The 27821-nt window shown below is 49.1% G+C and overlaps 1 protein-coding gene across 1 annotated transcript in view; it reads right to left on the reverse strand.

Annotated features, from left to right (window-relative positions):
• Nucleotides 1-8882: 8882 nt before the first annotated feature.
• Nucleotides 8883-27821, reverse strand: part of Lasp1 (LIM and SH3 protein 1) — a 40158-nt gene continuing 21219 nt past the window's right edge. Inside the window, exons 4-7 of the mRNA XM_032913114.1 lie at nucleotides 23188-23295; nucleotides 14445-14595; nucleotides 14040-14143; nucleotides 8883-11585 (exon numbers count right to left, since the gene is read on the reverse strand). Coding sequence (XP_032769005.1) covers nucleotides 11412-11585; nucleotides 14040-14143; nucleotides 14445-14595; nucleotides 23188-23295 — 537 coding nt within the window. The 3' untranslated portion in view covers nucleotides 8883-11411. The remainder of the gene's footprint in view (nucleotides 11586-14039; nucleotides 14144-14444; nucleotides 14596-23187; nucleotides 23296-27821) is intronic.

Raw genomic sequence — 27821 nt, forward strand, 5'->3', positions numbered from 1 at the left:
AACTTAATTTACTAGAAACCACTCATCAATTGAACAGTAGTCTGTAAGTAGTGCAACACTGTAAAATGTTCTCTTTAGTTCAGAGAGAAAATTCCCAAGCATTATTCCAACTGCTGCTAAAATAGATGTTATAATTATCAGTTTAATGCCAGTTCCAAACCCCTAAATAAGCAAATATTACTGTTATTGCCAGCAACTTCCTGAAACTACACAAATTCAGTGTATCCCTCCCTCCCTCTCGCCCTCCCTCCCTTTTTCCTTTCAGTCATGAAGGGAGCAGATACAACCCAGGGTCCAAGATAGGTAAGTGATCCTTAGATGATTTTAGATAGCAGGTGGTGCAAACTTTTAATCCCAGCACTTGGGAGGTAGACAGGTGGATCCCTGTGTTCGAGGCCAGCGTGGTCTATAAAGTGAGTTCCAGGACAGCCAAGGATACACGGAGAAAAACTTTCTTAAAAAACCAAGAGTGAGAGAAAGAGGAGAGAAAGGAGGCAGTGGTTCTCAACCTTACGAAAACGAAGTCTGATAAAGCCAAAGCAAGAAATAGTTTCCACCTCGGCTATGCTTAATGAAAATGTTACTGTAATTTCAAGTTTAAATGATATGCTAAGAAATTTTACATTTCAAATAATGCTAAATTTAAACCATTTTTGAAAAGCAGTCTTTTTTCCCTGAAACTTAATAGATTTAAATTTTTCAGCCCCATTTCAAGATGATAAACTTCCATTCTGGGTTCACACACTGGGAAAAATACACTGTGGGTGTCTGACTTTGCAGTATTTCCCTCTGCTCTTTAATGTTCTCAAAATTTACCCTCAGTAATTTTCCTAAAATAAATTATATCACTTCTATAATTTCGTCAAAAATATTTGTGTCATGATTCTTAGCATTGTCATCTTAACTTTTGCAGCATAATTTACAGTTGTTTAGATACATTTTATTGCACTGTCATAAGCCAAATATAAGATCTATTTTACCTGATGATCCTGTGACAGAGATCTGTGAAATGTATACAAAACTTTACACAAATAAAGGTTTTAATATTTTATTGTGCTTGAGAATCCCAATATATATGTAATTTAAATATGACATAAAACATTTTCTATCTAGACATAGTAGCTCATGCCTGTCATCCCAGTACTTGGGAGACAGGCAAGAGAATTGCCACATGTTCAAGGCCAGCTTATGGTACATAGTTGTCTTAGGCTTTGCTTTGCTGTGAAGAGACACCATGACCATGGCAACTCTTATAAGGGCAAACATTTCATTGGGGCTGGCTTACAGTTTCAGGGTTCAGTCCATTATCATCGTGGTAGGAAGCATAGCAGTGTGCAGGCCGACATGGTGCTGGAAAAGGAGCCGAGAATCTTGATCCGAAGACAAGTAGGAGACACTGTCTCTTCCACACTGGATGGAGCACTCAAAGCCTACCTATACGATGGCACCCTTCCTCCAACAAGGACACACCTCATAATACTGTTGTTTCTTGTGGGCCAAGTATTCAAACACATGAGTCTATGGAGACCAAACCTATTCAAATTAACACAACAGTGGCCAGCTAGAATTTAATTTTTTTTTCTATTTGAGTGGCAGACTTAAACCCAGAAGCTTGAGGAGACCTACCTAAAATGTTGTTGGAGAGATGGCTCAGCAGTTAAAACAGTGTCTACTCTATCTATCTATCTATCTATCTATCTATCTATCTATCTATCTATCTATCTATCTATCATCTATCTATCTGGTGTTCTTTTTTTAAAAGATTACTTATTTTTATATGAGTACACCGTTGCTGTCTTCAGACATACCAAAAGAACACATCAGATCCCATTACAGATACTCTGAGGGTCACCATGTGATTGCCAGGATTTGAACTCAGGACCTCTGGAAGAGCAGTCAGTGCTCTCAATCACTGAGCCACATCTCTAGTCCAAAACAGTGGCTACTCTTGCAGAGGACCAAGTTCAATTCCTAATACCCATCTGCAGTTCACAATTGTCTGTAAACAAGTCTAAGAGATTACACTTTCTTCTGGCCTCTGCTCCACTGGCACCAGGCATGCATGTGGTGCACAGGCAAACATGCAGGCAAAACACCCATAGATATAAAATAATAATGAATTTAAAGCAAATAAGTTCACCCAAAGCAAACAATACTAACTCTGGAGAGGTTGAAACAGAATGACGGCAAGTTGAGGCCAGCCTCAGGTATAGTGAGACCTTGTCTTGAGGAAACAAAAACAAAACAACACAACAGGAAACCTACTGTTATTTCTGGGTGTGTTGTTGCCTGGGTGCGTAAGCACAAAGTAACAGCTGTTCAGCGTTTATTTCTTAAAACTAGGAAGACATAACGCTGCCTGTTCCTGAAGACCTGTTTAATTCTCTGGATCCAGATAATGTAAGGAGAAAACAGACTCCACAAGTTGTTCTCTGACCTCCACACACAGGACTCACACGCACACGCGCACGCACACGCACACACACACAGAGTTTTTTTTTTAAACTATGATATTTTATAAATAACATTTTTAAAAAGGCTAGTCTGGGCCTGGAGAGATGGTTCAATGGTTAAGAGTATTTACTGTATTTACTGCTGTTGCAGAGAACACAGATTCACTCAGTTCCCAGAGCCCACAGGGAGGCTTACAGCCATCTGGATCCCAGTCCCAGGGGATCTGATGTATTCTTCCGACCTTCCTGGGTTCTTGCAGGAACACGGTACATAGACGTACACTCAGGCATGCAACACAAAAATACAAGGTAAAATAAAATTTAAAGCAATTAAAGGATAAGTGATCTTACACTGTGCCCATGTCTGGGGCATATGTATGCACCTTCTCTGAGGTTAGCCTCTTTGCCCTTGTGCGATATTACTGACAAGTTGTTTCAGTTTTATATGGATACAGACTGAAGAACTTCGGTCTCATAGAACTTCAGAGTGAAACTTGATTAGAGACTATGCCATAAAGATTTAATCACCATAATTAACTCTGTACTTTGGACCCCTTCAAACCTTGGTACTTGCTTAGGTAAGGATACAGAACTGCTATCTTAGTAGAAAGTTGTAGTTTGGACCAGGCACAGTGGTTCAACCCTGTAATCCCAGCTCTCTGGGAGTGGAGGCTGTTAGGATTTCAGGTTTGAGGCCAGCCTGGGCTGCATCCTCCTCCCAAACAGGGAAGGAAAGAGGGAGGAGAGGAAGAAGGAAGGAATTGGAGTTTGAAATAATAAGATTATGCTAGTGTTAGAGAGATACTCTAGAGGGAAATGTCAGGGTGCCCCTGAAGGTAACCCCCTAAACATATTAATGCTCAGGCCTCTGCTCATCCCAGCAGTGAATCTGCCCATTACTTGTCTTAAGCCCATGTTGTCACATAGTATCACGTTTCTTAATATGTCCTAACACCTTAGACAAATTACCGATATATATTTGCAGTAAATAAATCTATTTCCTCCTCAAATTTATCTTGCAGTTGAATTTTTCACTATAAATTCTTGTGTGAAGATGGTCACACACCCGTAATTTCAGTACTCAGGAGGCTAAGGCAGGAGGACTGTGAGTTTGAGGCCAGCCTGGGCTCCACAGCAAGACCCTGGAATAAACAAGGCCATCTGGGGAAGGCTGGGAGAAGTGGTAACAACTCAGGGTTGTCCCGTTACTTAGCTAGAGTTTTAGATTTGTTTGTTTTGTTTCAAGACCAGGTTTCTCTGTGTTAGCCTAGCTGTTCTGGCTGTTTTAGCATTTTAACACTGGAAAGGATAAGAAATCTTTTCTAAAGATTATTTATTTATTATATATGAATACAATGTAGCAGTCTTTGGGCACAGGAAAAGAGGGTATCAGATCTCATTACAGATGGTTGTGAGCCACCATGTGGTTGCTGGGATTTGAACTCAGGGCCTCTGGAAGAGCAGCCGGTGCTCTTAACCACTGAGCCATCTCTCCAGCCCCAGGAAATCTTTTAGAGTCTAGGAAAATGACTAAAGCTGTAGAGTTTAAATGGCTCTGTGATATAGACAGAATTAATGTTTTTCTTGTCTGGATTATATCTTTTTAGTGGCTTGTTTTTTTCCAGACAGAGTTTCTCTGAGTAAGCTCTGGCTGTCCTGGAATTCACTTTGAAGACTAGGCTGTCCTCCAACTCAGAGACCCGCCTGCCTCTGTCTCATGAGTGCTGGGCCTGAAGCCATCACCATTCTTTCTAAGATGTGAGGGTCTTGGGCTGGAGCTGGTAGAGTACTTGGCTAGCATGGGTGAGGCCCTGGGTTCAATCCTGAGCACTGCAGAAATAGAGAATGGGAAGAGGTGAGCTTTTTCTCTGCTGCTAACAGCAGTTCTCCTGCCTCAGCTCCAGGACTAGAGGATAACCACAAGAAAGCTTGTCCAGGAAGGAATTTAAGATGCAAACTTGTGGCATAAATTATACAACCTCACTTTCTGCCTCTCTTTTATTTTTATTTTATGTATATGGGTGTTCTGCCTTCCTGTATGTCTGTGCACCACTTGTGTGTACAGAACATGCAAAACCCAGAAAATATCAGATTCTCAGGAACTGGAGTTACAGATGACTGTGAGCCACCATGTAAGTGCTGGGAACCAAAACAGGGTCCTCTGCAAAAGCAACAAGGACTCTTAACAGCTGAGCCATCTCTCCAGCCCCTCTTTCTGGAAGATAGAATCTCATGTAGCCAAGGCTGGCCTTGAACGCCTGATCCTTCGTCTCTTTTCCCAAGTGCTGGCATTATAGGCGTGTGCTACCATACTCTGTCACCATACTTGGCTTTTCTTCTTAAAAATAGCAATTGGACAAAATATTATTACAAGAAATTATTCATTTTTATGTTTATTTTTAACCTAAAAAAGAAAATCAATGCAGAACAATTATGATGAAGTCTTCAAGGAAATAATAGATAACACAGATTTGGGGTCAAATCCACTCTATCCTAAGATACAGTTTTTTTTTCAACCTTAACGGGACAAGGAAATAACAACTTTGTTTTTTTTGGTTTTTTGGGGTTTTTTTTTTTGTTTGTTTGTTTGGTTGGGTTTTTTTTGTTTTGTTTTTTAAGATAAAGGAATGTTTAAAAACTCTTAAAACGTTCCATTGGGGATATTTTTTTCTCCTAAATTAATACTGCCATTTTGTCCCAGTGCTTTATAGGTGGGCACAAAGAATGAAGACTTCACAACCATGCGCCTCTAGTCAACTAAGGAGCTGGGAATAAGTGGGAAAAGCAGGGAAGAAATGATAAATCTCAAAGAATTCAAATAACAGGATTTTGGGGGTGGAGTGGTTTGAAGATCAAGGGAAACCACACATCCTCAGCCTGTACAAACTGTAAACTACTGATCAGAGTTTGCCCTTGAGTTTACAAGGGAAAACAGGAAGGGAAGAACATCTTAGGATCGTGTGCAGTTGCCTTTAGATGGAAGGAAAGGCTGCCCATGTGAATGCCTGGGCACTCTCCACTCTGGCGTCACTGTTCCAACCTTCCATATTCACGATACACCCTGTCTACAGCTCAATCGCACGCATCCTGATGTCCCCAAGAGTGCCCCTGCCTCACAGAATGCCGGCTTGCCAAGGGTCAGCCACATCTGGATACACTGGAAGAAGTCAGTTGGGCCTCAGGATTGCTGTTGTTGGTAAGGAGCCTCTTGCTGGACCCCGCACAGGAGCTGTGGGAAACCCAAAAACAGAGTGGTCAGCTGGGAACTGCAGGAGGGGCACTAGCAAGAGCTCTGAGAACCAGCACCCCATCCCTCTACACCAAACTGTGCCCACACGACTAGGGAAAGTGGGCACCTCCCCCACCCCCTACCCCAAGTAAGTTTCATTTGCTGTTTTTTCTCAAGTGGGAGTTAATCGCGAGTGAATTAATGAATGCAGTCGTGCCTGCTGCAGTGAATTAATGAATGCAGTCGTGCCTGCTGCAGTGAATGAATGAGTACAGTTGCCTTGCCCACACAGAAGGATGTACTGTAGTCGTTGCCAGGAGAGAATGGACAACTTGGTTTTGCATCTACCTGGAAGAGGAAATTAGGAAATGATTGTCCCCACCCCACCCCAGTACATCTTTCCCTCCCTTCCCCTCCCACCTAAAACCTAGTGCATTTTACTTTTATTTATTTATTTTTTATTTATAGCGAAGTTTATTTTTAATTTTAAGAAATCACATTTTAAATCAATTCTAAAGGAAGCTGACCTTTCTTTTCTTATTCTTCTCAGATTGAACCAAGAAATGCTACGTCAATGTGTATGACAAATAGATACAAAACCAAGCTTTTTATTTTATTTATATTTATTTATTTATTTATTTATTTAATCAATACCCGAATAATGACCAGAAGCCAAAATCCACCGGTGCGTCCGCAAGCAGGGTGCTCGGCCTTTCAGCTCCATCCTTCCCCTCGCAGCCCCTGCGGCTCCAGGCCACTAGAGCAGGTAAATTATGTAGGACAGAACCACCAGGCCTATGATGGCAAAGAACATGAGGATGAAGATATCCAGCATGGCTCAGTACTAAGCAGAGGAGCCCCCTAGATGCCCGGGAAGTGGGAACTGCAAGTGTGGAGATCGGTCAGCGCGGAGAAATGGCTCCTACTCCCTCCCGCTTCCTGTTCCCTCCCCCTCCCGGGGACCCGAGGCTAAGGGATGCTGCAACTCCATCAGCAGTTTACTCTCCACCTCCACCATCACAGCCAGCCAATCACAAAGCCCACGGTGGGTAACCAGGGAACAGCTACTTTTAGACAGGCAAAACCGGAGGGGTTCAATTTCTTCCCAGGAAGCCAGCCCCGCCCCTTCGTGTGGAAACGCTCTCTCTATTTAGATACAGTTTCTGCACTGAGTGGGCTGCTCCGGAAGGTGTGAGCGGAGGATCTCTACAGACCCCTTAGGAATGGATTCTTCTGCCTGCCTTCTTCCTGCTTCCTCTCACACATCTCTGGCAATCTAACTCAGAAAACTAATTGTTAACCAGTTTTGTGGGCCATCGGTTAATTCACAGAACATGGAAGAAAGTCTCACGGGCGTCTTGGGCGGGGGGCATGGACGTGAGTTTTTCCACTGTGCCAGGTATGGCACACGTAGGGTCATTTCAACCGGTGCGAAGTCTTTTACAGCCTGAACTCAAGAGCTTGCCTGATAAATTTTACAACTTGACTTGTCAACAGGGGCAGGAGTCAAAGCGATGTTCTCACATTCCTAAATGCATACTCTCTCTGGAGCCCACCCCACACTGGCTTGCCTTGTTGGTCTGGGAGATCCTCGGAGCCTAAGCTTAATTGTGTCACCTGAGGTCTCTGCTACCCTTTGTGCTGCTGCTGCCCCCAATTGTTTTCTCTGGATCTTCTGAATTTTACCCAGTGACATCCTCAGAGGAAGCAGCAAGAAGCCCACACACCCCACTCCTGGGTAATGTCTGGAAATGCAAATCCAAGTGGGATTTTGGGGTTTTTGTTTGTTTTGTATTATTATTATTATTATTATTATTAATTATTGTTTTATTTTGTCTTGAGATAGTCTCAAGTAGCCCAGGCTAGCCCTTGACTTCTGCCTCTACCTCTCAGCCTCCTGAGCATTGCCGTTACAGCCAGGTTTCACGTGGTTTCTTCTGAGGGAAGTGACAGGGTTCAAAGGGTAAGGGTGCCTTACATCAAATCTGATGACCTGAGTTCAATCCCTGGGGCCCGCAGTGTGAAGAGAGGACTCCTGTAATTTGTCCTGTGATGTCCACACATGCCCTCTGGTGTACACACAGGCACATAAACCCACACCCCACAGTGGTGTATTTTGATGCTTTCTGCTGTGTGTTGTACACTGACAGTTACTGAAATGGAAAGGATTTCTGTAGGCCAATTTCTAAGGTCTGGTCCTTAGCCTCACCCCAAATATTTTCTTTTAAGGGCCCAGGCCTCCAGATATTAGTAACCCCCTTTCTACCCGAAGCTTAGGCCACTCTCACGAGGGGAGACTTCCTGAGCAGGCGGTGCAGCAGACAAGGTCACCCGGGGCCACGGGCTCTGCTGCTGCTATTGGGAACTCTAAGCTGCTATCTCCTTCCTCGGCCTGGGACACTCCCCACACACAGTTCATTCAGCCAAGCCCTCACCTCACCTGCTGTTCCCTGAGGCCAGAGAATGCTTCCATGTGAAACCCAGGTAGAAAATGTCCCTTTCTATGAAGCCTCTGGCCAGGTGGCTGCCAAGCAGGAGTCAGGGTCCAGGAATGCTGTATTGCTTACCACAGGTGCCTCCCTAGAGCCACTGAGCAGACGCTGCAGTGTTTGCAATCAAGCTGGCTGGGGACCGGCCATCACAGGACGGAGAAATGGAAGGAGTGGGAGGACTGCCTCCCGTTGCCTGCCAGACCGCCTGTGGAGGGTTTATCCAGACTCTGTGACACTGTGGGCTGTCCTACTTGCGATTGATTTACAATTCAAACGTGGCAGTGGTACACTGGGCTGAGCTCACTGGTTGGCTTGAAGACTTGTAGAGCAGCCCACTCCCAACAGCCAGGAATTTGAATGACACCCGTGACTGTCCCTGAGTACACTAGCTAGAAGGAAGGAAGAAAACGCTTAACTGAAAAGGGGTGACAGTGTGAGAGGCCTCTGAACTCAGGGAATGCCAGCCTTGACTGTGACAATTTTCCCAGGCTGGGCAGAGCTGTCATTGGTGAATTCCACTGAAGGGCTGGGCTATGTCCTCAAGGAGAAAGCAAGCATCAGAGTAGGAAGAGCAAGTGTCTTTGGTTTCTAGAGGAGTCCGTCTCTCTTTGAGAGGTAACTGGGTTCAGTGTGAGTGACAGGTCAATGCCCCCTGGCAAACAGGACACACACAGAAGTTACTTCAGAGTCAAAGAGGAAGAAGCCCAGTCCGCAGGTAAAAATTATACTTTTATTTGAGTCACCAGGATAAAGATTCACTTTGTGGTTCAAGTCAATGTTCAAAAATCATAACAGGCCAGAAAGAATTGATCCCAAGCACAAGGCCAGGAGGGAGGGGACCAAACAGACCAAAGAAAGATGACAATCCGATATAAAAGATGAGTGGGTGGCTTCACACACACACACACACACACACACACACACACACACACACACAAACACATGGATGAAATGTTAGACAGAGGTGGACTTCACAGGGTCACTTCTGTTTCTGTTTAAATACAGGCTCTGTGGGGTGGTTCTTTTTGTCTTGTGTCCAGCTATTAGGAAATGAAATATTCCCCGGAGGGACATGAAGAGGGACAGGAAGCAGCATGGGAAGAACTCATGCTCCTCACCACGGGGCTTCTTGCGCTACAGGATTGGTCCACAAAAGTTAAGTTCACAGTCTAGCCAAGGTGCCCTCTTTCCTGGGTTTTGATTGGCTGAAAAGACCCTTACAAAGGAAGAGACCATGGGCTTGGGGATTCTGTGCTCTTCTAGGGTTGGATGCTTCTGGAAAAGTATGGACTCCAGCAGGCTTGGGGCCCTCAGCACCTTTGGTAGTTCCTCTTCCCTCTGCAGGTGTGGGAAAGTCTTCCCCAGTTCTAGGGCACTAAAGGAGCAGCTGACTTGACATGTTGGGAAGGGAGGCTCAGCTGAGAGGAACCAGGAGGCTTGTAGCACCTCCTGAACACAGGCCCTCCAAGAGCAAGCGCCCCTGAACCCTGGTCCCCAGAACCGCATTGTGCTTTGAGATCAAGGGGAAGTGGAGTGGGTGGGGCACCTCCCCAGTGGCTCCTGAGATGCTCCTACAAGGTTCTCCCCATGCTGCCCACCAGAACACTCCTTGCCTTCACCCAGGCTAGGGTCGGAGGTAAAGGGATTGACCAGGCAGGAAGATGGTTTCCTCTAGCAAGCCCTCATGACAACCACACTGCTAGCCTGGCCAAGGTCTTCAGGTTCAAAGGTCACCTGCAGCAGGGTCTGAGTATGGAAAGGGACCTGACATCACACTCAGGGTAAAGATGAGAGTCAGGAGACCCGGGAGGAGTGACAAGAAAAGCCCGAGATGAATGAAATCGAGTGAGTACTGTTCCGGGCCCCAGACGCAAAGGAGGAACTTGAGTTTAGCACCAGCCCAGAGACGGTGCCGCCAGCCTTGGAGCCCTGGACTCCCTCCTTTGCTCCAAGGACAGGAGAGCCTCAGGTGAGGTGCCACAGTGTGTGGGTGACTTGGTCCCTTTGGTACCATACTCTGTAGCCTCAGACACAAAGACAGGAAAGCACACATCTAACGCAGAAGCCTTCTCCCACCTCACTGCGGAGGTGGGAGGGCCTCCTGTGCTCCAGAAAACTCTTGCCATTTTTCTGTCCCTGCAGAGCTCTAGGCTGGTCCAGCCTTGTTCCAGGGAAGGAAGGCCATAGAAGACAGAGACCTTTCCCCAGCGGAGCAGGAAGAAACAGCTCAGTCAAGTCCCAAAGGCTTCCCTGGCTCTACCCTTCACAGCAGGCTCCCAGCCAGGGAGATAAAGAGTCCCAGGAGGCTGGGGGAGGAGGGAAGCAATCGGGCCCAGGAGAACACCCCGTTCCCTCCTTTCTGCTGCTGCCCCTAGAACTAAGGCAAGAATCTGACCCAAGCTGGGATTTCTGGGGAGCTCTTTGGCCGCCCTAGGTTTGTGTGGGCAGAATGGCACACTCCATGTGTGAAGGAACAGAGGGGCAGGGATTCAGCCTGAAGCAGAAAGTCTGCTCTCCCCTGGATGCCCTGAGGAGGCAGAGAGATGGACTAGGGGAAGGTCATCACATTGTTCTTTACATAACTGAGGCCTTAACGCCCACCCCCTGGGCATGTGGGGAGCCCCACCTGGAAGGATGAGGAGTACGCAGCTCACCCCAGCTCTAGGCAGAAGGGTGTCAGAGGAGCTGGGCCAGGGGTGCAACGGGCCTAAGGTGGGAAGTGAAGCTAAGAGCTAACCAGTCCCTCCTCCCTGGAGACAGGGTCTCACTACATAGCTCTGGCCGGCATGAAACTCACGATGTAGACCAGGCTGGCCTCAAAGTCACAGATCTGCCTGCCTCTTCCTCCCTTTGCTGGGATGAATCCTCTGCTGGGATTAAAGGTGTATGCCACTACACCCAGTCTAACCGATCTCCTTAATGGGTCTCTCGTTTCAGCCCAGCCCTGTGATCCCACCCTCCTCAGAACAATCCTGCCCTCCTCAGAGTGCCCAGCCTGTTCCATCCAGAGAGAAAAATCAATCAGTTGATTGGTCCAAGGGAAACCTGCCAGAGGAAGGAGCCCACGACAGGAGCAGAACAAGGCTTAGGTTGGCAAAGGAAGCTGGAGGAGGGGTGGGGATAAAGAAGCAGTTGAAGATCTTAAGAGACAGAGACACTGAAGGGTGGATGGGTCAGGCCCCAGGACAGATGTGATGCCATGGAATGCATTGAAGACAGGGTGGGGCAGCACGGGGCTCAGATGGCCTCAACATAGTTGGCTGGCAGCATCCCCGTGTCACCGGTGCGCTCTACGGTCCCATACATCCAGCCATCATCGATCTGCTGCACATTGACGATGGTGTCCCCATCCTGGAAGGAGACCTCGTCCTCATCGGCAGCGCTGTAGTCATACACTGCACGGTACCGTTTCTGGGGAGCACAGCCAATGGTTAGCCTGGGTATTTGATGTAGGCTCTCCCACACACACCCAGACCTTCTCCTGTGCTGGACAAGTGCTCCACCAAGTCACTCCCAGCCCCGTGTTTCTCTCTACCTCTCAGGGACCTTGGGGGAAAGAAACAATAAACCAGAGGATGGAGCCCGGGGTAGGTTCTGTGGTGGAGTCTCTTGTACCCGTTTCCACACAGCAACAGTAAAGTCCTATAGACTTGACACAAATAGTGGCTTTTAAATGTGACATATACAGGGACTGAGGAGATAGCTCAGCAGTTGAGAGCACTGACTTCTCTTCTAGAGGACCCGAGTTCAATTCCCAGCACCCATCTGGCAGCTAATGACTGTAATTCCAGTTCCAGGGGCCCCAACACACTCACACACACACAAGTAGGTGAAACACCAATGCACAAAAGAAAAAGTAATAAATTCCTAAGAAAAAGTGCAATATACCATTCTGGGCATGATAAGATGAGATTTTGAATCTCAGCACTCAAGAGACTGAGATTTAAAACAAGACAAGATCCTGAGTTCAAGGCCAGCCTGGGCTACATAGCTCTTTTTTTTTTTTTTTTTTTTTTTTTTTTTTTTTTTTTTTTTTCCGGAGCTGGGGACCAACCCAGGGCCTTAGCTCGCTAGGCAAGCGCTCTACCACTGAGCTAAATCCCCAACCCCGGCTACATAGCTCTTGTATCCTTAGGTCTTGGGTTTAATTCTCAACACCACAAAACAAAAAAGAGGTATAGATAGCCTAATCACTTTTCAGATCCTGGTCCGTACATTGACCATCTTTTATGTCCAGCCAGACGGCCATTGCCGTCTCCGGCTATCCTCTATACGAATGCCCACCACACCCCATCCCCTCAGTCTGCTATCCTACTATTTACCCCACATGGGCACAAAGGTGAACTTCTCCTTTTTAAAAAAAAAAAAAAGGAGAAAAATGTTCAAGACAAGGTCTAAGCTATGTAACCAGGTTAGCCTTGAACTCCTGGTGATTCGTCTGCCACACCTTCCCAAGTGCTGAGGTTACACCTGTACCCAACTGCCAGGGTGATTTTCATAAAGCAAAAGTGCCGTGTAGTGCAGTGCAGTGCAGTATAGTGTGGTGCAGTGCAGTGAAGTGTAATGTAGTGTGGTGCAGTATAGTACAGTTTAGTGCAGTGCAGTATAGTGAGGTGCAGTGCAGTGAAGTGCAGTGTAGTGCGGTGCAGTGTAGTGTAGCATAGTGCAGTGTAGTGCAGTGCAGTATAGTGTGGTGCAGTGCAGTGAAGTGCAGTGTAGTGTAGTACAGTATAATGCCGTGTAGTGTAGTATCGTATAGTGTAGTGTAGTACAGTATAGCATAGTGTATGTAGTGCAGTGCAGTGCCATGTAGTGCTGTGCAGCATAGTGCAGTGTAGTGTAGTGCGGTACAGTGTAGTACAGTTTAGTGCAGTGAAGTGCAGTGTAGTGCAGTGCAGTGTAGTATCGTATAGTGTAGTGTAGTGTAGTGAAGTGTAGTAGAGTGTAGTGTATGTAGTGCAGTGCCGTGCAGTGCAGTGTGGTGCAATGCAGTGTAGTGAAGTGCCATGTAGTGCAGTGCAGTGCAATGAAGTATAGATTACTAGTCTCAAAGGCCTTCCTTCCCATGGGCTTACAGGTACCCAAAGGGCACCTGTCTCCAGGAACCTGGACCTTCCCACAAGACACTGAACATTCCAAGGATGTTCTGTTATAAGGTCTTTGTATCTGCTGTCCCCCTTGTACCATTTGACTCTGCTGCTCTGTCCCTTACCCTGCATAGGGCAGGCCACTTGCTACCTTACCCTTCCTTCACACAGCCTCCTGCTGCCTCCGCCCTAAAGAGAGGTCACTTATCCCGGGCCACCTTATTTCTCTTCTACGCTGACATGAGTTGCTTTGAATCCCAGCGTGGAAATCAGCCTAGTGCACCCTGGCGGGAGGTATCCCGGAACACCCAGGCCAGAGCTTCACACCCAGGGCCACCCAGCTTAGTGATGCTCATTTCCCAAAACTGGTGAGTCCCACCCCAGGCCTGGCTCTGGCTCTGGCTCGTCCTACTCTAAGCCTGGCTCAAGACAGTAGCACAAGGCTACTTCCTGCCCACACAGAGACACAAGTTTGTATAATCCTTTTCTGGGGAAAGGGACATGGCCCTGGGGGTCAAAGAACCCCAAGATCCTGTGTATACTAGATGAGAACTCTATCACTGAGCTATACATTTCACCTTTATCATTCATGCATGTGTGTGTGTGCATGTATGTGTGAGCTCTCGTGTGTGCATGTGTGTGTGCACGCCTGCATGTTTATGTATGTGCACGTGTGTGCGTGCGTGCATGCATGCGTGTGCCCGTACACAGGTGCATGCAGCTGTGACCTCTTTCACCCTTTCACCCCGGGGCTTCTCTATTCCAGACAGTTACTCACCCCGCCGCCACCTGGGGCACTGCGCTGTATGGAGACAGGGGCTGCTGGCTCCTTGTACCCACCATAGGACGGGGTCACCTGCTGCTGTTGGGGCTGCTGGTAAACTGGAAGACAGAAGAGATGGCTCGGAAAGTGTCTTGCCAAATTCATTCCCCCAGCCCCTATGAGGTCAAACGTATGAATTTCTAACCCTACTTGGGCCTTGCTCAGCACTGCTCCCCCCAAAGCAAAGGCTAGGCATGCGCATTCACTAGTGTCTTAGGCATGGCTGTCTGCTCCTTACAGCAGGATCTGCTACTCCAGATCTCCTGCTCCCTGGCGGGGGTGGAGATGAGATTTTTAGGGAGCAGACCTATATGCATAGATGCCTGTGTGTGTAGCCCCCCCACCCCTCCCTACACTCACCTGGGGCACTGGTCGGGATATGGTGAGGCGGTGGCTGTTGCTGCTCCGTGGGCCTCCGGTAGCTGTCCTGGGCTTCTCGGCGCTCTGGCTCTATGCCTTCACCTCCGCTGGGCCCCATGCGGCTCTTCTCAAACTCCTCATGGTATTTGATCTGTAGGGCAGAAGGGATGGGCGAGCCCATCAGTCCTCTCTCACGGCCACTCACGCTGGGCATGGCGGTAAGTGCCCCTTGTGCTAGCTCCTGAGGCAGAGGGGCGGAGCAAGGCCACACACACACACGGACTCCAGGAGAGCTACAGAAAGACCGTACCAGCTCTCTAGGTGACTTAACCACGACAAGCTCAGGTAAACCTTCTTCTTCGCAGCCTGCCCTTGGAGACGAGGTCTCACTATGTACACCAGGCTGCCCTTCAACTCACAGATACTCACTTCCTCAATGCTATGTGCTACCACACAGGACAAGGAGAGAGCAGCTATAGGAAGTCCATGCAAGGATTAGCTGGTTCAGTTGAAGGAGTGCTTGGTCTAGTAGAGCAGATACAAAGCCCCACATTCTGCACACAATCAGGCATGGTATATAAAACATCACCACACAGGCAGAGACCAGTAGCTGTGAGTTTAAAGCCATCCCGGTCTACATAACCAGTTCTAGGCCAACCAGGGCTACACAGTGAGACCCTATCTCAAAACAAACAAAACGTGCAAGACACGATCTCTAAATAAAGAGAGAAGATGAGGAGGGAGAAGGTGGGGCTTGCTTCCCTGTGGCAGGGTCTGAACCCTTCTCACTCTCCCTACACTCAATAGTAACCACCATAGCTATTCCTATTTACTGGCCCCATGCCACATGCCTAATGTCACCACATGGCACAATGACTGTGCCAGGCCCCGGATTGCCGAAAAGCCGGCCAAATATTCTCCCAGGTGACTTTAGCGCGGTCCTCACAAAGCACATGGTACTTTAGAATAAGCACACAGAACTATTACTGTTCAAATATGGAATGTATATCATAAAATGCACAGAAAGTGATGGGCAGAGAAAATAGGAGGCAGAGAAGCAGGCAGCAGGCAGATTCTAAGTGTCCTTCCTGCACCCTCATGGGACACATCCTCCCCGCTTGAAGAACCTCGGTGAGGTCCACTCCCTTCTCCCACAGAGGAAACCAAGGGGAGAGAAGGCCCAGGGTCCGGGTAGAAGGAATGAAACAGAGAGACAAGCTGAACACTTGATCCTCCTGGGCAAACAGCAGGGTGACTGCCCCACCCTCTGGAGGCTTCGGCATCTGCCTGAGCGGTTGCTTCTCGCTTGTTTACCAGGACTCTGTCCTGCCTTTTCCTTAACCCTGGAGAACGGCAGCGGAGGGAATGAGTAAGGGAGCTGGGCAAACCCACTCATGTTCTTACAACAAAAAACCCATAGCCCTGGAGAGCTACGAGTCCTGGTGAGTGCTGAGGCTGCCCCTTCCCAGGTCTTCTCTGCTGCTTCCTCTCGCCCTTAGCATTCCCTGCACACGGCCTGCAGGAAGCACAGGGCTGAGGCCAACTGGGAATACCTGGGTCAGTGCTGCAGGCTAAATAATGGTTACTGCTGTAGTCTGGGCCGGTAGACAGGCAGGGCAGCAGCCAGCGCAGCCGTGGAGTGTGGGAGGGAGGGGTGTAGTCTAGAAGCAGAGGGCTGCCCACTCACGGAGTCTGAGTAGAGAGTCAGACCTCTCCCTTTCTCTGTCCTATCCTCTCGTGACCGAGCAGGGACACGCAGGGACACACACCCAAATGGTGAAACAGTCTGGAACAAGGCAGCTGGACTAACACTTCACCCCCCATACTGCCTGGAAGGACACACAGGCGTGAGGTACGCACGGACACAGGGCACCTCTCTAGATCCTTAGGACTCTGCTCTGTGGCCAATAGGAAGCAGTAGAGAATAAATACCACCCGAAAGGCTCAAAAGACGACCGCTCTTCGAATTTTTTTTGTCTACAACCTTCTCATATTAAAAAATTAATACTTTTGGGGTTGGGGATTTAGCTCAGTGGTAGAGCGCTTGCCTAGGAAGCGCAAGGCCCTGGGTTCGGTCCCCAGCTCCGAAATAAAAAAAAGAAAAAAAATTAATACTTTTTCATTTCTAATTTTATAATTAGATAATTTAATAATTCACCTATTCCCATGTGACCCTGAGAATGCCATCAGTTTTGAAGGCAGGTACGCGGACCAGTGCAATTCCACGTAAGGTCTGCCCACCTCACTTCTTAGAAGTCACTGTGGGCAGCCAGGAATTATGGCATATTCTTATAAACCTAGCACTCGGGAGGTAGAAGCAGGAGAATGCCACGACCTTTCCAGTCCAGTCTAGTCTAGATGGAGAGCTCTGGGCCTGACAGGGCAGGACAGCAAGGCCCTGCTAACAAAATCAGAGTTGCTACTTGTGGGAAGATGCCTATAAAAGGAGACCCCAAAGACTCAGGCATTTTGATTAGTGGAAGACTGAGCATCCGACATTCTCGTCCTCCCTTGGCCCACGGATGTCACTGTCCATATTAACAGCCTTAACATCTGGGCAGCACTTAACACCGAGGCCATAAAAGCATCCCATACATCATCTCCCTGACCTATACGTAGGGGCTGGGGAGACGACTCAGACAGTCAAGGCACTTGCCTGATGACCTGAGTTGAATTCCAGAACAAACGCAGAGGGAGAAAGCTGCCCTGGAGTATCCTCTGGCCTCCACAACACACGCGCTACAGAAGAGATGATTCAAGCCGGATGGACACTTTTAACTTCCACTTCAAACAAGAGTAAATAGGACTTGGAGACCTCTGTGGAGGACCCTTCACTGGGACAGTGGACAAAGTCCCACCTAGGCAGGCCTTTTCCTGGGAACAAGTGTGGGGCAGGACCACACACCCCTTCCTATTCTCTCAACTTCTGTCCAAACATCAGAGTACCTCAGGCCCCCTAAAAATGGGGGATAATCATCGGATCACCCTACCCTGGGGAGGACCTCAAAATGCGAACCCCAAAAGCATGGGTTTTAAAATGGTTTTATAATGGCTGAAATATGAGGCCACGTTCAGGCTGCCCACTGCCCTGCACTTCCTCCTCAGCAAAAAGGGGAAGCTGGGTGATCTCCCCTGGCCCACCTAGCAGCTTCCTAAGCAAACAGCCCAGGAAACACCTCCCTCCCCATGACCCAGCCAATCAGGACCCAGTTCTGATCGTGAGCCATCATGTGGGTGCTGGGAACCGAACCTAGGTTCTCTGCAAGAGCAATAAATGCTCCTAACTGCTGAGTCAGCTCCCCAGCCCCCAAAGTTCTGATCTTTAAAGAGCCCAAATGCTGGGCCTCCATGGAAGGAGAGCCAAGCCTCCTTCCTGTACACAAGGGTTCAGTGCCTGGAGCTAAAGGAGCCTTGTCCTTTTGTGTGACTAGGTAGGGTGCCCTTGAAGGCGGCCAGTTAACGTTCTGCTTTCTGACCACCTGCTTCCTGTCTGTGGTCGACAGAGAGCCCGACAGGCACACGTCCCTCCTCACATGATGCTGTGTCATGGCTTACCAACAGAAAGCATTAAGTGGAATATTCAGCTCATTTCCACAAGTCAGCCCAGTTGGGGAGGGAGAGGGCTGAGAGGGTGAACTCCTGCTTTGTGTGTGGTCATATATATATATATTACCCCTTTTCTCACCTAGTCCATGTCGCTATTGTCCCCATTTTATAGACGGGAAAACCGAGGTGGAAGAAGGGCTAGGTTAAATGGATCATAACAGAATCTACTACGTCAGCACAAAAGAGCCTTAGTTCTCCACCAACACACAGCCTGGCTTCCTGTTAAAAAGATTCCTGGTTTGTTTTTGTTTTGTTTTTATTTTTTTTACTTTTGTTTTCTTGAGACAGAGTTTCTCTGTGTAGCCCTGGCTGTTCTGGAACTCCCTCTGTGGACTAGGCTGGCCTCGAACTCAGAGATCCACCTGCTCTCCCTCCTGAGTGCTGGGATTAAAGGCACTCATAGTATTTCTAGAACACACACGAGCTGGGCATGTAACCACAGCACACAGTCAGGAAGGGGCAATGGGAGGCCAAACTTGGCTCCTGTGGTACAACTGTCACGCGAGGTGACCCAGCAGTTACGAGTGCCCACGGCTCAGGCTGAGGATCTGGGTTCAGTTTTCACTGTCCATGGCTACCCGTAAACTACAGTTCTAGGGATTTCCATGGCCCGTTCTGGCCTCTTAGAGGAGCAGACACACGGCGTGGTACACAGGCAAGCAGACATTCCATAAAAACAGATCCTGAAAGACGAAAAGAAGCTATGGATAAATTCGGCCTTTCAAAATCAAACTCGAGCATTAGGACCTCAGAGAAGGCTCAGTGGTTAAGAACGTCCAGGGGACTCAAGTTTGGTCCCTATACCATCCATTCTTGTGAGGTGAATGGCTTTACGACCTCCTATAAGTCCAGTTCCAAGGATTCCACACCTCCATCTGGCCTCATAGAGCACCTCACACACGTGGCATAGAAACACACACAGGACCGGAGAGATGGCTCAGTGGTTAAGAGCACCGACTGCTCTTCCAGAGGTCCTGAGTTCAATTCCCAGCAACCACATGGTGGCTCACAACCATCTGTAATGGGATCTGATGCTCTCTTCTGACGTGTCTGAAGACAGTGACAGCGCACTCACATAAATAAAATAAATAAATCTTTGAAAAAGAAACACATGCACATAAATAAAAATAAAACAAATCTTTGTAATTGAGAAATCTAAAGGATCCTCTAATGAGCCCAACTCCTGACCATTGAATTCTGGTAAGGAAATGAAAATTTGCAGTTATTAACCTCTTTCTTTCTATCCTGTCTGTCTGTCTATCCATCCAAGGTCTCACTATGTTGTCTAGGTGACCTTGAATTCTCAGCATCCTTCCTGCCTCAGCCTACAGGGCACTAAATTACAGATTTATCTCGCAATACCCTGCAACTAATTACTATTTATTGATCAGGCGCAGACACTGACTGACGCTGACTGACGCTGACTGACTGCATGGAATGTGGTTATTTTTAGCTGACAGAAAAACAAAGGCTCCTGGCCTGGAGCAAAGGTGTCTGCGGAGTTTATGGTTTTACTGTCCTGTGGGTCCTTTGCCACTGAAAGCAGCAAGGCTTGGCCCCGCCTCTGCCTCCCTCCTGCCCAGAGGCGTCTCTAGCTATGTATAAACCTGTGACAGGTGCTAAGAGAGTCCCAGATCTAATGCTCTACAAACCCCTTAGAGCCGGGCCCAGGAATCCAACTTTCTTTCCTTTCCCTGTTTCTTTCTTTCTTTGAAAGGGCTCTGAGGATTAAGCCCGAGACCCCATGCATATGAGGTAAGTAAGTGCTCCATCACCATGAGATGCCCCTAGCCTAGTCCTTGATTTGCAGTGAGCAAAGAGCTGTGTACGGTGCCTGGTTCCTAAGTGGGGAGAAAGGGAAGCTAGACCTGTAGACATGTAGAGCGGAAGGAAGGCTCGCACAAATGGCGTCAGCTAAAGTGTCTCATCCATTAAAGTCCTCAGCGCTCTGGGGCAAACACCTCGGTTACAATCGTAAGGGCTCTTGCCCCCATAGCACGGGGCCAGGGCAAGCCTCTAATGAAGACAGAATTATAACAGATATGTAATCCCTTCTCTTCCGTCTCCCCCTCTCACCTAGAGATGAGCCTCATGGCCTCACACATGCTAAATCCACATTCTGTCACTGAGCCGTACTGGAGGCTCTTCATGTCCCTTCTCTACTCACAGTGTAGAGCAGAGAACCCTGCCTCGAACGCCGCTGACCACACATCACTAACGAAAGCGCTCTGCATTTCCCGAGCTTCCCAGCTCTGGGACGGAAGACGGGAGCCCGGCATGCCTAGAATGAGGCACGTGTCTCTTTCACTCGCTTGCCTTACATAGGACTGAGGTAGCCTTCACATCCCCAAGCAAACAACACCACTCCAGGGAAATGGGCATTGATTTTCAACTGCTCTGGCTGGTGAAAGTCCTTTGTCTGACGTGATGTCTCCAGGGAAGCCAGTCTCCATCTCTGTAAGACAAGTCTGACCTTCAGAATTGACCACTGGTCATTAGGTGCTAAACTGGGAAGGGATGAGCCACACATGGGGCGCTATTTTGGAACCAAAATACAATGTGGCTCTCTCTGAACAGCACCTTCCTCAGAGAGTTACGCTGGAGGTTGGCCCAATTTAGCCACACAGTTCTGCCTGTGGTTTAAAGTTCCCTCGGGGTTCTGGGACACAGCCATGCCCCATGTCCTCAGACTTAGGGGCTGGTGAGACCTTCTGAATTTAAGCAGTAAGTTTCACCCGGTACCACAGAAAGCCGGGAGGTGTATTGACGATGCTGACTCCTAGGTCCCAGACCAGGGGTACCAATCTGTATGCCGGGGAAACAGAGACCTGAGTCTTCTCCCAGTGCCCGATGACAGGTGACCCTTTGTGTGTGTGGGAAACTGAACTCATGGGTCTGTGTGCATGCCAGGCAACTCTTCCACGGACAGCCCAGCTGCCTGTGCGGAGTCTGGTAGGCAGGCTCAGGTCATCATCCACACTTCCCCGCTCAGCCTCCCGCTGCACTGGAAGCCCAAATCAGATCCCAGGCACCTCCCCCAGCCCAGAGAGAACCCGGCCAATCAGCTAATTGCCTCCCTCAAGTGTCTGATAAGATGCTATCTGCACTGTAGAAACCTCGGCTACAGTCGGGTTTTGTTACCAGAGCTCCTCAGGCATTTAATGCTTCCAATGTCCAATAACAGAGTGCAGGAAGGTTAAGTGAAAGAGACTGGGTGTCAGACAGAACACTCCGGAAGCCTTCCGAGAAAGTGAGGCAGGGATGACTAGGGCTCACTTGTCTCCTCCACACCCGGTAAATCAATGAATGAATGTGGCATCTCAAGACACAAAGCCACATGACCCCAGCTTCCTGGGCCATTCCAGTTTCCCAATCACCCAAGGCCACGCCACTTCCCCTCTTTCAATGCAGGGTGCTCAGGACACACCCTCTTACCCTTTGTGTGGTCTGGGCCAGAAAGGAAACTCGGGTGAGTCCCGGACTGGAAGAGGGCAACTATAATAGGCTTTCCTGGGGGCCAAGAAGGGTTCTCTGAGGAGAAGTCCGTGTCATCAGACTGTGTATTTTAAACTTCACCTCAACAGCTGGGTTGCAAAACTCATTTCTCATGAAACGAGAATAGAAAACACTGAATGAACTCTCCAAGCACCCCACCCCCCAAAAGCAGTTATTCATGCTTCCTCTTCCTGGTGCGAAGGAGGGGACTCTGGGCCCCCCGAGCACACTGTCACTACACTACACCCTCAGTTCCTTTAAGAAGTTTTGTTTTGTGTGCACTCGCGTGTGTAAGAGTGTGTGAGTGTGCATGTTTTATTATAAAGCCCAGGATGGCTTCAACCTCTTGATCTTGCCTCAAGTGGCTTTGAATCCACGACTCTCCTGCCTCAGCCTCCCAAATGTTGGTTACAGGCATGTGTCACTCGACAAAGGGAACGTTTCTTCAAAACAGGACAGAATAAGAAAGCAATCACCTGGGGTTGGGGATTTAGCTCAGTGGTAGAGCGCTTGCCTAGGAAGCTCAAGGCCCTGTTGGTCCCCAGCTCCAAAAAAAAAAAAAAAAAAAAAAAAAATCACGTGTGAGAGGGCGCTTCTGCCGATGCCCGGTTTTTATGGAAGCCACTTGAGCTTCCACTCTAGCTCACCAGGGGCACAGCCCAGTGAGCTATGAGAGCAGTGGAACAGCGGAAAGGATCCTAGAGGGCGTGTGCAAGGTGTGCCACCTGGATCTGGATCCCGTCTTCCCCATCCCCAGTCCCTCAGCCCAGGGTGACACAGACAAATCGGTAGACCCTTTCCTGTTACAGACGTGAGGATACCGGCCTGCCTCGGTCTTCATTTACAGGAGGTTGCAGCTGACTGGGCACGTTCTAGAACTCAGCGTTCAGGCTCGTGCTCATGCTCTGTGAGGCCACTTCCAGCAGCGCGATACTCCCACATACCATAAATCAGGCCCCTGCAAGCCCAGAGCCACCCAAGCTGCTGGTCTGTGGTTACGTAAAGGAGGAACCGAAGGCTGTTCTCTAGCCTCAGCTGCTCTGCAGAACCATATAGAGGCTGTCAGTCCCCCACCGGCTCTCCACGCTCTCGTCTAACTGCCAGACACACCAATGACCAGTCCCTGGCTGGGCCTGAAAGGGCCTGGAGTGGGTGTAGGGCCTGTGGGCAAAGCCAACTGGGTTTTCACACAGGAAGGAAGAGCAAACTGAGGTAGGAGGCTGCGAGGGAGGGCGGAAATGACTGTTGTGTTAGCACCCTGAGGCAGATGGAAGGCTCAACCCCCAACCCCAGCTTTGACCCTGGTGCCAAAAACAAGCATCTAATCCGCTCTGTGACCTCCCCACCACCATGCCTAGGGAATAAGGCCTGCTCCAGAGAATGGGAGATAGATGACTTAGAGTCTGTCTGTCTGTCTGTCTGTCTGTCTGAAAGGGAAGTCTCTTTAAGGAGGAAATGCCTTTTGGGCAGACTGCCTACAAAAGAGGGACAACAAAGAAAAGGTCCTTGGGTACCTCAACCTCTCTCTTCCCCCTGATCTGGTCACCACCACACAGGCCTTTCCTGAGGTTGTCAGGGAACGGATGAGAAAGGAGGGAAGAGGGTAGCTGGGGCATCTGGGGCATCTGGGGCAGGAGCTCACATTGCTGATCTGGTCCTGGGTCTTCTTGATTCTCTGCAGTTCGGGTGTGTCTGCCACCACACTGAAGCCTTTGCCCTTGTTCTTCTCAAACTCTTCCTTGTAGCGCACCTGGAGGCCAAGAGGAAAAGGAGAGGTCAGGCTGAATGTGAAGAAGGACTTTCAGAGCCTGATGCCCTGGCCAGAAACCCCCAACACAATGTAGAAGCCTAAGCCAGAAAGTGTCAGAGCACTAATGACCCCATTAAGACATATCTAAAGGGCTCTGAAGGGAGGCCACACACTGAATGCCCACAGAGAGGCAATATCTTATGAAGGGAGAGGTGGCTCAGGGGTTACCAGTACGAGCTGCTTTTCCAGAGGACCTGAAATAAATACTTAGAGCACAAAAATAAAGAAAAAAGATGGAGACACTTCTGCTCGAAATTCTGACATCAGAAGACACCAGAAGAGAGCATTAGCTGGGCGTGGCGGAGCACGCAGTGAACGTGGATGTGAGGTCTTGCTATGCACTGGGCTTGCACAGGTCTTGCAGCCTGCTTGGGCCAACTCTCCCCACTGTCTGAGAGAACTGTCTCTAGGTCTCTGTTGCATTAACTCGGGAGCTAGATTGTTAAGACTCGTTTGCTGGGGGGTTGGGGATTTAGCTCAGTGGTAGAGCGCTTGCCTAGCAAGCGCAAGGCCCTGGGTTCGGTCCCCAGCTCTGGAGGCGGGGGGGACTCATTTGCTGTGAGTTACTACCTTTTCCTAAAGTGTAGCATGTGAATAAACGGTACATTCCAAACAGACACCACACTGCCCACACCTCTCTGTCACAGGTAACCCAGGCCCAATTTCTAGCACCACGCAGCAACTCATCTGTATCTCTAACGCTAGGGGTTCAAGGCCCTCTTAAGAGTCCTGGCCAGTGCAGGACACACACATAGCATATAGGCAAAAAACACCAGTACGTATAAAAAGAATCTTTTTCTTTTTTGGCAGGTGGTGGTGGACGCCTTCAATACCAGTGGTTGAGAGGCAGAGGCAGACAGATCTCTGAGTTCAAGGCCAGAGTTCCAAAATAGCCAGAGACAACTACAGAGAGAAACCCTGTCTTGAAAAACCAGAAGGGGGATGGGTGGGCAAAAAGTCATTCTAATTAAAAAGGTCATTTCTACTGCCTGAGGTGGCACGGCTTAGCAGCAAATGTCTGGAGGCAGCAGGATCCCTGGCTCCTAACCCTATATTCCTCCTGCCTATAACTATAAAAAAACCCTCGCCAATTCCGAGTGTCAGCAGCCTGCATCCCAGGCAGGACATGGCCGGAGCCACCAAGAGCATGGGGGAATTTTAAAGCAACCAAAGGACAAAGCCACTGCTTACGAGAGCGGTGAGTGCATCAGGGAGCCTTTGACAAGCCGGAATAGCTTCCCAGAGGCTGCCAAGCTGGCCCCAGAGAGCGACTACAGGAGAGGGAGGGAGTTCTGCATGGGAGAGCCTCAGAACCGAGGTCTGAGCTCTGAGGAGAGCCCCACCACGCCCTGCTGCCCCGCTCTCCGGAGAACTCTATGAAAAACTAGAGGCACCCAGGATACACTACAGAAGGGACTTCCCCAACACGGACGGAAGGAAAGTGTAAGGAGCAGCTCATCCTTCCCCCGGGACTCTGGAGAACAGCGGCTGGGAGCCGTTTCTCGGCTCTGCCATCTCACTGTCCACCTCAGCAGCCGTCGGTTTCAGGCCTCACCAGCTGGCTGGCTTTCCTCTACAACAGCGGCGCTAGCCTGAGCCAGGTCAGCCCAGGACACAGGGGCCAGGATGTTGGGAGTTTCCAGAACGCAGAGCCGAGGCAGCTCCCAAGCCTCGAGTCATCGGTCATGGAACTGAGCTACTGCGCTGAGCTCACAGCCCCTGAGCCCTCCTGTGAGGCCCTCCAGGGTCAGGCTCACAATGTGGGTGGATCTTTCTTCCTTTGATGCAGATAAAAAGGACAGGGATGGGGTTGGGGTGGGGGTGGGTGTTGCAAAAAGATCCAGGGGTTTTGTTTTTTTTTTTTGGTTCTTTTTTTCGGAGCTGGGGATCGAACCCAGGGCCTTGCGCTTCCTAGGCAAGCGCTCTACCACTGAGCTAAATCCCCAACCCCGATCCAGGGGTTTTGAATGCACTTGGTTCACACTCGAAGCCAGAGACTGGGATGTGGACCTGGACTGACATGGGCCTCACTGCCCTTGGAAGCGCCCAGAGGGTAGTCTATCATCTACCCTCCTAGGAGGCCAGAAACAGCACATAACTACTAAAAAAAAACCTTCAGAAGAAAAGACATCTGGGGGGTTGGGGATTTAGCTCAGTGGTAGAGCGCTTGCCTAGGAAGCGCAAGGCCCTGGGTTCGGTCCCCAGCTCCGAAAAAAAAGAACCAAAAAAATAAAAAAAAAAGACATCTGGGGCTGGAGGGATGGCTCAGTGGTTAAGAGAACTGGCTGCTCTTCCAGAAGACCAGGGTTCAATTCCCAGCACCCACATGACAGCTTACAACTGTCTGTGACTCCAAGATCTGACACCCTCATCCAGACATACATGCAGACAAAACACCAATGCACACAAAACAAAAATAAATTATTAAAAAGCTTCTGTGAAGACATCTCCAAAGAATGGAGGCTGCAGGAACCCAAAAGGGTCCCACCTAGCTTTAGCTTCCTAGGGCCATCACAAATAGTAGTGAAAACATGAAAAAATGCCAGGTAGTAGTGGTGAACACCTTTAATCCCAGTGTTTGCGGGATCTTGGTGAGTTCGAGGCCAGCCTGGTCTATACAAAAGAAAAACCTTGTCTTAAAAAACAAACAAAAAGAGGTTGGGGGGCTTAGCTCAGCGTAGAGCGCTTGCCTAGGCAAGCGCAAGGCCCTGTTCGGTCCCCAGCTCAAAAAAAAAAAAAACAAAACAAAACAAAACAAAACAAAACAAAAAAAAAAAGGGGTTGGGGATTTGGCTCAGTGGTAGAGCTCTTGCCTAGCAACCGCAAGGCCCTGGGTTCGGTCCCCAGCTCTGAAAAAAAGAAAAAAAAAACAGGCCCAGGAGAAAAGCCAGGATGGTAATACACACCTATAAACTGTAATCCCAATGCTAGGGAGGTAGAGAACAATCTGTCTCACACACACACACACACACACACACACACACACACACACACACACTGAGCATGGCGACAGATTCCTATATCTCCAACCTGCTGTGTTATCTTGGGCCAGTGGCTTAACCTCGGAAGCCTCAGATTCCTCACATCTGTCAGATGGGAAAGCAATGGTGTCAGCTGAGCTGAGGCCAGTGCTGGACACCACATGAGGGCGACTGTGCTGAACCAATGCCAAGCCCCACTCCAGTTTCCTGGCTTTGCAAGGGTCAGGCCCCTAATCCATGGAACAATTGCCATGGCAACACTGCAATGACATCAACTGGTTCCCAGGCTTAGGGACCGCCTTTCCTCCTCACTGGCAAAGGATAATCCATTTCACACTAGCACAGGAGGCAGAGAGGGTGGGGTGGGAGGGGGCAGGAAGGCCTGGGTGCCACACAGTGTGGCAACAGGTCCCAAGGCAGGCCAGTGCTCCTCTTGAGATTGGTGTGTAGGGAAGGAGAACAGGCTAGCCCTAGCTAGTCTCTAAAAGCCCACTCGCTCTGGAGTCTGTGACCCTGTATCTAAGCAGTATTTAGACTTAAAGGGAGAATAGTGGTGGGGAAAACTCTGAGGGTTTCGTCTTATTTTGCTAAAAGGGTAGTCTCAGACTCTCCCTTCACCCACGCAAGAGTGCTGGTATTTGGATGGTTCGCCAGCTGTGATGGTAGCTGGGGTGGGGGTGGAGCTGCCGGGTCACTCAACTCTCTTGTCAGTTTGGCCACAACACTGCCTGAACTTTAGTCAGATGCCTCTGTCCCTGCTTGGTGTTGCCAGGTCCTCCCTCTCTGGAAATTCCCACAGCAGCATTGGGCCTGATGCCCAGACACCAGTATCCATGAAGATCTACCTTCCCTGGGTAGGTCCGATTACCCTCTCTCATTATCCCAGCCGAGAGCAGCTCCACACCAGCGTTGGCCAGATAAAGAATGAACTGAACGCAGATACATCCTCTCCTGGGATCCAGCAGAGGAAGCCAGGAGCTCGGCAGCACACAGTAAGACCACCGAGACTCAGGCAGGATCGAAAGTTCTAGGCCAGCCTGTGCTACAGAGCAAAGCACTTATGTCTCTCTCAAAAGGGGGTAGGGGTGGGGAGGAGGGGGATGGGCATGCCTCTAATCCAGGCAGAGGTAGGTGGATCTCTGAGTTCTAGACATTCTTGGGCTGTATAGCAAGTCCCAGGCCAGTCAGAGATATGTAATGACTGTCAAAACAAAACAAAGAAACAGAAACACGCTGCCAACCATTTCTAGTATACTGGACCCGGATTGTGTAGCCCATTCCCCTCTGAAAAAGCAACAGGCTTTTACATCAGGCCCCCGGATGAGAAGAGCTAATGAACGATCAGAGCTGTGAGTGGAGGTCAGAGTCATCCCATCCACTTCCTCTCCCTTCACAGAGAACAGGAAAAGGAAATGTGTTAAGCTCTGACACCACGCCAAGCGTGGCAAACACCTAAGACATACGAATGGCCCCACAGGCAAACCG

Source organism: Rattus rattus, chromosome 9 (assembly GCF_011064425.1).
Source record: "Rattus rattus isolate New Zealand chromosome 9, Rrattus_CSIRO_v1, whole genome shotgun sequence".
Taxonomy (NCBI): domain Eukaryota; kingdom Metazoa; phylum Chordata; class Mammalia; order Rodentia; family Muridae; genus Rattus; species Rattus rattus.